This window comes from Aptenodytes forsteri, unplaced genomic scaffold (genome assembly GCF_000699145.1).
Source record: "Aptenodytes forsteri isolate BGI_AS27 unplaced genomic scaffold, ASM69914v1 Scaffold831, whole genome shotgun sequence".
Taxonomy (NCBI): domain Eukaryota; kingdom Metazoa; phylum Chordata; class Aves; order Sphenisciformes; family Spheniscidae; genus Aptenodytes; species Aptenodytes forsteri.
Window position 1 is genome coordinate 5,595 of NW_008794741.1, and position 8,990 is coordinate 14,584.

At 36.9% G+C, this 8,990-nt stretch overlaps 1 protein-coding gene across 1 annotated transcript in view; it reads right to left on the reverse strand.

Annotated features, from left to right (window-relative positions):
- Window positions 1-1,311: 1,311 nt before the first annotated feature.
- The window catches only part of LOC103894550 (threonylcarbamoyladenosine tRNA methylthiotransferase-like), a 22,998-nt gene continuing 15,319 nt past the window's right edge, over window positions 1,312-8,990 (reverse strand). Inside the window, exon 4 of the mRNA XM_009273965.1 lies at window positions 1,312-1,746. Within this exon, the coding sequence (XP_009272240.1) occupies window positions 1,613-1,746 (134 nt within the window). The 3' untranslated portion in view covers window positions 1,312-1,612. The remainder of the gene's footprint in view (window positions 1,747-8,990) is intronic.

Here is an 8,990-nt window from a genome sequence, read left to right on the forward strand (position 1 = left end):
ATACTACTCAGTGTATAAATATTATTACAGAACTGGACTGAATTTGTGTTTTTCCAGACAAAGTATTTTAACAGCAGCTGGCAAGACAGTCCAATAAGTAGTTACTATCTATTATCAGAAGCACGGACAGCTCTGCAGCAACAAAGTTTACAGGATGTGTCAAAGAACTGTGTACCTGCTTCTCTGCTTTAATGGTGATCTATGGATCCAAAGATAAAATTATCACACGAGGCATGTCAGAAAGGCATAGCAATTACACTTGCTAAAACAGAACTGGAACAAGGAACATTTTTATCAATTAATTCATGGTTGGCTAAGTACATTGTAGAGGCACTGAACTTGAAACAAAATCCTGAGCCCTCTCAACAAATGCAATCTCAATTAACAAGAAATACAAAACTTGGAAGTTCAACTGAACTTGAAATTATATTGTTAGCCTGACCATGTGACTTCCCATTGTAACTTATTAACGCACTTCACGTGCTTACCTATACACACAAAAACCCTGACGAACTGTAAGGCTGACTAAACATTGAAGAGATTTATGCAATTTGAGGGAAGATAAGGTGAAAAAAAAAAAGACATGGTCTTACTGCATTAATAACTAGGGTGGAAAGAATGAAGGTATTCATACCCATGACTATGAATCTCTCCTAGGTGTCTGAGTTAGGAGCAGAACTCCCTGCATAATCGAAGGAAAACAGCCAACACTATTGAACTCCTTACCTCCAGGGGGTGCTTCAGGAAAGCAAGTCTCTTTTCACTTAGCTAATTAGACTGAACTTAGGAACCTAAATGATATATCTAAAGATTTATGGTAAAAACACTTTTTGAACACCTATTTTGATAGATGTTTCAGCATTCCCTAGGTAGTCCTTTGCTTATCGTCACTTTGATGTAGCAGCTAAAACATATATTTAAACAAGAGTGGAAAGTCCCATTTTAACAGTTGTTTGGCTGCTTGGGTTTTTTTTGTCAAGGAAGCCTCTTCATTGTTTATTCCAGAATGACACTTTAAAAGACACTTTTCTATTTTCAAGGGATAACTATGAAAACATTTGTGAAACAATGCTAGAGAAAGTGATGCCAAAAATCAGTAGACTCTGTAGAGGTTAAAAAAATGTTTTAGCATCTAGAAAGATATATGAGTAGTTCCATTTTAAACATCTTAAATCCACCTCATTCATCAGGCTTTAAATCTTTCCTTTTTGGAATCAGTTTATTGAGAATATGGTTTGCAACGTAGATGGCACATGTGTTTTCAATACTGAAATGTGTCTAACGTAATTGGGTACAACTTGGCATCAAATACCACACAGTTTGTTTATTAAGTCACACACTCCTCGATATTAGTAAGACATGAACTAGTTCCACACTTTCTATACATCAAAGTGTATTCTTGATTTAGTTCCTGGTACCTGAAGTAGGTGTTAACGGGAATGGAATTGCTTTTGACAAAAAGCTAGACTATATTAATGAAAAGAAAAAAATACATCTATGAAAGCTTAAAGTTTTACAGGGGCGAGCTGCTCATTAGCAGGCATTTCTCAGTGTCTTGGATCTCACAAAAACAACAAACCCAATGCTAGTTCACATCAGTTTTCAACTTTTTTTACTGAAGCTTAGAAAAATGTTTCCAGTTTGTAGTAATTTTCCTTCTTTGAGTGTCCATTAACAGTAAGGATGAGAAAGGCAGATCCCTTAAATGACAAATACCTTCTTGAATCACAATGTGGGCACAGGTCTCTAGAGAACAGAAAAAAAAAAAGAAAAAAAAAATAACGGTCCTTCAACAGGTTGTTCTCCTGAAGGAATAAGAACCTATAAATCAGTTCATACAAAAACATTTTCATTATTAAACCATTTTCTTGCAGAACCGAATTAATCGAGATACAGGAGGAAAGACCTCAGCTTGAACCAACTACATTACTAATTCATCCTAGAAGCTGCCTTACTGCTTCAAACCAAAGGCTGTGAAAACCTGCAAAATAAGAAAAAGAGTTATATTGAACTAATTCTTTCACATTTTAAACTGAAACTTAACTACTTTAGAATCACTGCATAATGATCAGGGATTAGCAGCTATGGGTATATATACTACAGTTATGTATTTTTTTCTAAACTGAGGAAACTTTCACCTAACACAACAGATCTTCTTAGCTTTTCCATTTTTCACAGATACAAACATCTTTCTTTTGCCATCCAGCCTCACGTAACAAACTAATTCAGATCGCCGTGATTTCAATGTCTTGAAAATTATATATGGTTAGAAACTGTTTTCCATTTCCGTCTGGGATACAATCTTTGTAAGAACACTTCTTCAATACGAATGAGGTTTCCTCAAAAACTCAGTGAAAAAATTGGTTTTAATAAAGTTTTGCAGCTAAAAAAAGCAAAAGTAACTGCTCAATACTTCCTCAGAATCTTCCTGTAATAAAAGTCCCTGTGCCAATATCTGCTAATATTTTTCATTTGTTTCTTAAAAGAATCAAGTGTTATGCAAAATCTTCCATTTTCTCTTTAGTGTGTGCTAGGTAGCACACCTGGAATTCCAAGTACAAATTCATCAAGTGATTTCAATTAGTGCCAGGAAGGTGAGTCAAACTAGACATGTTGTATACACACAATGCAAATAATCACTGATACGCTAGTACAGGTGTGAACAAAGACAGTAACCAGCAAGATCGCAGGAAGTAAATGAAGAATATACCCTAGTGATTAAATAAAACCACTAATCATTAGTAAGACAACTACAACATTCAGCAACTACATCTGTTCCCCCTTTCCAAAAAACAAGTAAAATACACTTAACGATGCAAAACAAATTCGTACATGCACACAGAAAACATGCAGTCTGGTAACATAAATGCCATTTTTGCACTTCACAGACCCTTTGGAGTTTGGCTTTTTTTTTTAATGACACATAGCATACGCTGCAGCTGAAGCAAACTTTCTTCTTTTGTTGGAAGAATCCACATCTTCAAGAGATGCAAACTTTCCTCATGTACGTACCTGAGAACCATGAAAATCTGCCTTGCCAAAGTTTCTAAAATGTTTTTAACCATTAGAGTAAGGGAAACAGACTGCTTAGTATATTGTACTTCCCGCACAGTGAAAACCACTTGCTAACACTGATCATTATGAAAAAACCTTATGCCATCCTGATTGGACACAGAAAACCCTGGCTGCATCACACTGCAAGCGTCTTAGTACCACACCCATAAGCTTTATTTGGATATGATCTTTTCCATGAATGAACAACTACTATGCTTACAGTAATATGGCACAGTCACTCTGAAGACAAAAATCCAATTTTACAGAGAGAAAAAAAAGTTACAATTTTAAGCTTTCCTAGCTAAGATTCTGAAAATAAAGCGTTCATGTAACTAGCATGAACATACATGGACGATGATCAATTAAGAAAAATCATACAAATCCCTCTAATCTCCAAAGACTTTTCTACTAATCGCTGCTTCATTTCCTTTGTGACCATATTCGACCTGACAATGGATCTCATTTTTTCTGAATAATCTTCTAGGATATTTACACAAGCCTAATGTATGCAATACTTCTGCATTATTAATAATTGTGTGGGAAACACAGGAAAATTTTACCTCACTTGCTAGGGCTGCCTCTGAACTTTTGAGTCCTTTCAAACAATGCAAATAAGTCCCTGAGCCAAGAGATCACTTGTGGTGGGATAAATTAATTGACTAAATTGAAAATAAAATTCAATAAAATGCCATTTTTAACCTAAATGTTAATTTAAACAGTTCTCAAAAATAGGTCTCAATAATAATTTTGGTGAAAGCACAGTTACACAGTGCCATCTAGCAGTGACTAACAGTACAGCAGTTACTACGATACTGTTTGACACATTAAATAGTTTGTAAAGTCCTTACCCATTTAAGGAAATTCAAAGAAACCAGTGAAGTGACCCACACAATTGCTATAAGCAAACCTAAAGTTGAAACTTTAGAGATTGAATCTATACCAACTGCTATAATTCTCTTCCTGTTGACCTTATCTCTGGCCTCATAAAAGAGCGTGAAAGGTGTTTAAAACACCTTTCTTTGATAGCTTACTTCTGCAAGAAAGCTTTCTAAAAGCGTTCTGGAGAAGGTAAGTAAGCATTAGCAGAACTCTTATTACAATGGAGCCCTGTATAGCTCTTATTGCAAGTCTGACACCAAAACTAAATTTTGATCTAACGTTTCTCTAAAGTTTTTTCTTCACTAAATTTAAATGGCCAAGATTTCTCTGCTTGTTATGACTCCAAAACTGTTGAAACATCTGAAGTTAAACACCAATAAATTCAAGTTTTCTAACATACTGAGGAAAAAAAAAAAAAAAGGATATTTAAGGCCCAAAAGATTGGCATCAAGATGGATTCTTTACCAGATCAAGTTGCACAAGATACCTGCAGAAATCAATCACTGCACAAAACACTAAAGTGTTCCAAGTCTAAAGCTCTAGTTTCACAAGCACATACTTTAACTCAGCATAAGCCCTAGTGCTAAATGAAAGACAAGCCATCTCTTGAGCACTCAGTCCTATTAATGCTCTGCCCTCTTCCTTTCGCAATGTCTTAATACATATGCATAGATACTTCCAAAGATTTGTCCAGCTTTGCAATAATCAAACCAAGGAACTAATCTGGTTTTAGACTAAAATGGCCAAAAAATAAAACAAATGGTGCCAGAGTATTTTTGAAATTACAGTGGAAAAATAAAGGCAAACAACAGAAGCGTGATGTCAATCTTTGGCTTAGCAATTCAGAGTTTATATTATTTTTTAAAAAGCTAGAATACTGCCATTATGAACAACAGCAGTGTCCCTAAATGACCCACAAAAGCAAATCCTTAAAAACTGTGAAGCTCTATAAATTAGTAGCATTCAGTTCAGATACATTAAAAATGTGTGCAGAGAAGCAAGGTATTCTGTTCAGGATAGTATACAAGCTAGCAGCAAGACTTCAACTTCCCCATTTTGAGCAGTTTTATTCTAAAACCATCTCCTGTAAATATTTTTCTACATAAGTGTATTTCAGTATTTCCCGTTTTACTTTAAAAAAAAATACCATGTTAATTATGACAGTTATTCTCTAATAGACTCTGATCCAGATTTCAGCTGTCCTGGGACCTAAATTTGAAGGTTTCATAAACCATATTTTGAATAAGGCATCAAAAATCCACCTTCTACCCATTTATCAGAATTGTACACACTAGATAAACAGACTAATGCACTTGAAGATTGATGCAGCTAAACTGGATAATGTCCAGAGGAAAGGAACAAGAAAGGTCAGAGATCTAGAGAACATGACCTGTGAGAGAAGCTTTTAGGAATTAGGTCTATTTAGCCTAGACACAAGACGCCTATGGGGAGAAGTGATAACAGCATTCAAATATGTGAAAGGTTGCTACGAAGAAGAATCAGATGTTCTCCATACCCACTAAAGAAAACACAGGCAGCTACAGCCTTCAACTGTGCTAAAAGATTTAGGTTACACATTCGGAAAAACTTTTCAACCAGAAAGGTAGTTAATCACCCAAAAGGGGTTATGAATTCTCCATCGTTGGAGGCTTTCGACAACAGCTAAAACAAATGTTGGTGAACGGCCCAGCCCTGGGAAGGAAAGCTCAACCAGGCAGGTGCCTTTTGGCCTATGATCTATGACAGACTGCAGCAGTCTGAGAGGAGGCTCTGCCAGTCATGTAAACAAACTTACAACCTACTCCCTACAGGTGGTCAGGGAAAACAGTCTTACTTAAAATTCCTCTCCCAGTCCCCCTCTGCATCAGTTTACACCCCAGAAATAAACTCTTCTCCCTGTACCCGGTGCCTGACTGCCTGCCAGCAGGTGAGCAGCATCACACTGAGGTGCTGTTAAAATACAAGAATTTCTCCCCAGCTCACTCAACAGCAGAGGTGAAGCTCACAGTCCCCTCCATTTAAATGTACTTCTGCCTCAGTAAAGTGAGGAACCACTGACAGCACTGAAAAGCTACAGCTGTAAGCGAACTGTCAGCCACCTACAGAAGAAAATGCTGTTTTTCCTGCTCTGCTGTGTTTGTATTTGGAAAATCGTGGATAGACCCAAAGACAATTCAGAAGACGCACTAGTTTTCCAACAAGCCTGGGGGTTTTTTGTTGGGTTTTGTTTTGGTTGTTTTTTTTTTTTAAAGACACAAGTGTCACAGCAAAATAGTTTGTGGAGAAACTCTTCTTTCCTCCCTTAAGTTTCCTGGGTTTGGGGTTTTTTGGTTTGTTTTGTTTTAAAAAAAAAAAAAAAAACTTAAACAATAACATTTTTCTCCTTTAACAAAAAATTCTGTCAAAGTTTTTCCTATTCTACTGTCATGTTACAAAGAATATTTGGAATTGTTGAGAATACATCGATGTGACTGCCTCAGACTTAAACTTCTTAATTTTTTCTTTTCTAGTTAGTAGACTTCTAAAGCTTATTCAGCGGATAGTCTCCTTTCATCACTACCGATCGTAAGACTCAAACTTCTAGTTAAATACTGGATGCTCAAATTTACCATCACCTGACGGTCTACATCTTTACATTCACAAAGGAATATTAACATTTACCAATGGCAAGTGAATTTTTCAAAGCATGATAAAGACAAACAGAAAAATGCCAACCCATAAACAAACAACGGAATTTCAAAAGTCAACTATCACTTAGGGAATTACAAACAAGCACACTTTTACCCTTAAAGCCCGGCCAACAAAAGCTGAGGGTCCAAAATGCCTAATAAAATCAGCAGCCAAGTGATCTGTCTTCTATTAAATTGCAAGCCAAAAAACTCACTTCTCTATACACCAGTGTCTTGTACCAATCAACAGCAATTCAGTTTTGGCACGATTAACTCAAAGCCTATTTATAGTCATCCAAGACAAAGTTTCTGCTTTTCTGCTTAGTTTCTTTCTGTAAGCAAATTCCAAAGCCAGGGATTTGACACACAAGACAAATGCTAATGTCTTCTGCTTAAACAGATGAAGCCTGTTCCTCAGCCCCAACACTTAATGCCTTAACTCCAACTGGTAGCACACAAATGCTACAAGGTTCACAGAAGTGCATGCACATCCATGAAGCTTGTATTTCTGCAGACACATCGTACCCCGGTTAAGCATGACTGTTGTAAAGACTGCACCAGCTAAGTCAACTTAAGGTCCCCACGGGACCTAGGCTGTTTGGTGACAGCATCTATCCCACTTTCCACTAGTGTTTCCAATGAGCACAAAAATCACAGAAACTGGCTAGGATGAGGTTGAAATTTCCTAAGAGCTGCAGAAATAGGTTATGCCAATATGAAACATTCTAAAACACAGTTTTATGATGCAATAAAGCCGTGTCTTTCCATCTGTGAGATGCAGAGCAGCTAATCACTTCTCTTAGAGTAAAAGGTATCTCTGTCTATAGTGTTGCTGAGACCAAATAACTACTCAGTTTCTGTGAAACATTAAGAGCCTGTGCATAACTTGCTTAATTTCAAAATAGGCTTTTGAGTGTAGCAATGCCACAGAGAAGAGCAGAAGGATCGAAGATCCAATAGTTATTCCATATTTGCCCCCAGAAGGATACAAATAGCATGGGAGTCTGCTCCAGCTTTGCTTCAGGCTGCGGCACAATGCCATTCCACTAACACAGAGCTCCTTCCCTGCAAACTCAGACGCTTCCCAGTGCACAGCTCTACTGCTCCCAACACATACAAGGGACAGATTGCCCTTTGACAACTCGCTCATCTCCACTATTTTAAACATCACTCACAATAAAAGATTTTACAAAAGTAAATTAAAAAAAAATATTTAGCTGAAAACATGAAAAATGTATACAACCCAGAAGTTCCTGAAGATATGCTCAAGAAAATGATATATGCTTACCAATGGCAAATTAAAAAAAAAAAAAAAGTATTTGCAAAAACCCTAAGTTAACCATACAAAATTCTCAAGCTAAGTATGCAGCTAGGCCTCAGCAACATTCAACTTAGGATGTCAATTCACAACAATATTTGCAAACCCTAAGTTAACCATACAAAATTCTCAAGCTAAGTATGCAGCTAGGCCTCAGCAACATTCAACTTAGGATGTCAATTCACAACAAGTGGCACTTTCCCTCAAAAAACACATTAAATCAGATCCTGTACATTGTTTAGAATTTGCTTGAACAAATGAAAAACCTAGTTTTGGAAACTTAGGATAGCGCTGCACTGACAACAGTTACCATCTACCTGCAATACTAGCCTTGACAAGCTGTAACAATTAATTACTGATGTCCAACCTGAACACCATCTGTCTTTACACTATCAGCTAAACTCATGGTTTTACTTATGCTGTAGTCATGCGTTTCAACAGATAGCATTTGTTCAGCAGTCCTTACAATTTTCAGTGTCTTGGTGTAATACACACTGTAAGACAGTCTATGTAAGATTATTAAAATAAAACAAAAATTTAAAATCATTCCTTAATGAAAATAAGCAGGAGGTCACGTGGATCATTATAAGCAAAATCCTCAATTAACGTTTCAAAGAAAAGTCCTTATGTAAATTAAGCCAACCTCCCCAGACCAACAAACATGAAGCAGAAAGGGGCTTCCAAATGGAATAGTTCCTCAAAAAGTTGAATTTAGCAATTATGCTTTATGAATCTCAAACCCATAACACAGACTCTTTGGAAGGGGAACTAATGAGTCCAACACAAAACCTAACTTAAGCTAAAAAGTGGTAACTCCAAGACAAAATAGAAGTAGGAAACACAGACCTTCCTAATATTCAGTGGCAACGTTACCAACTAAACGGACATACGATCAGAATGATAGCAAGTAACTTAAAGCCGGTTTAATTAAATGCACATGACTGCGCTTCAAATTTGAATAATAATCCAGTATCCCTAAACTGAATCGGCTCAACAGCAACGAAAAGGTTAAGTGCCTGACAGAAGGCGGAGCGCTCCCCGGGCGGGGCCGTGAGCCGCAGCGGCCGTGA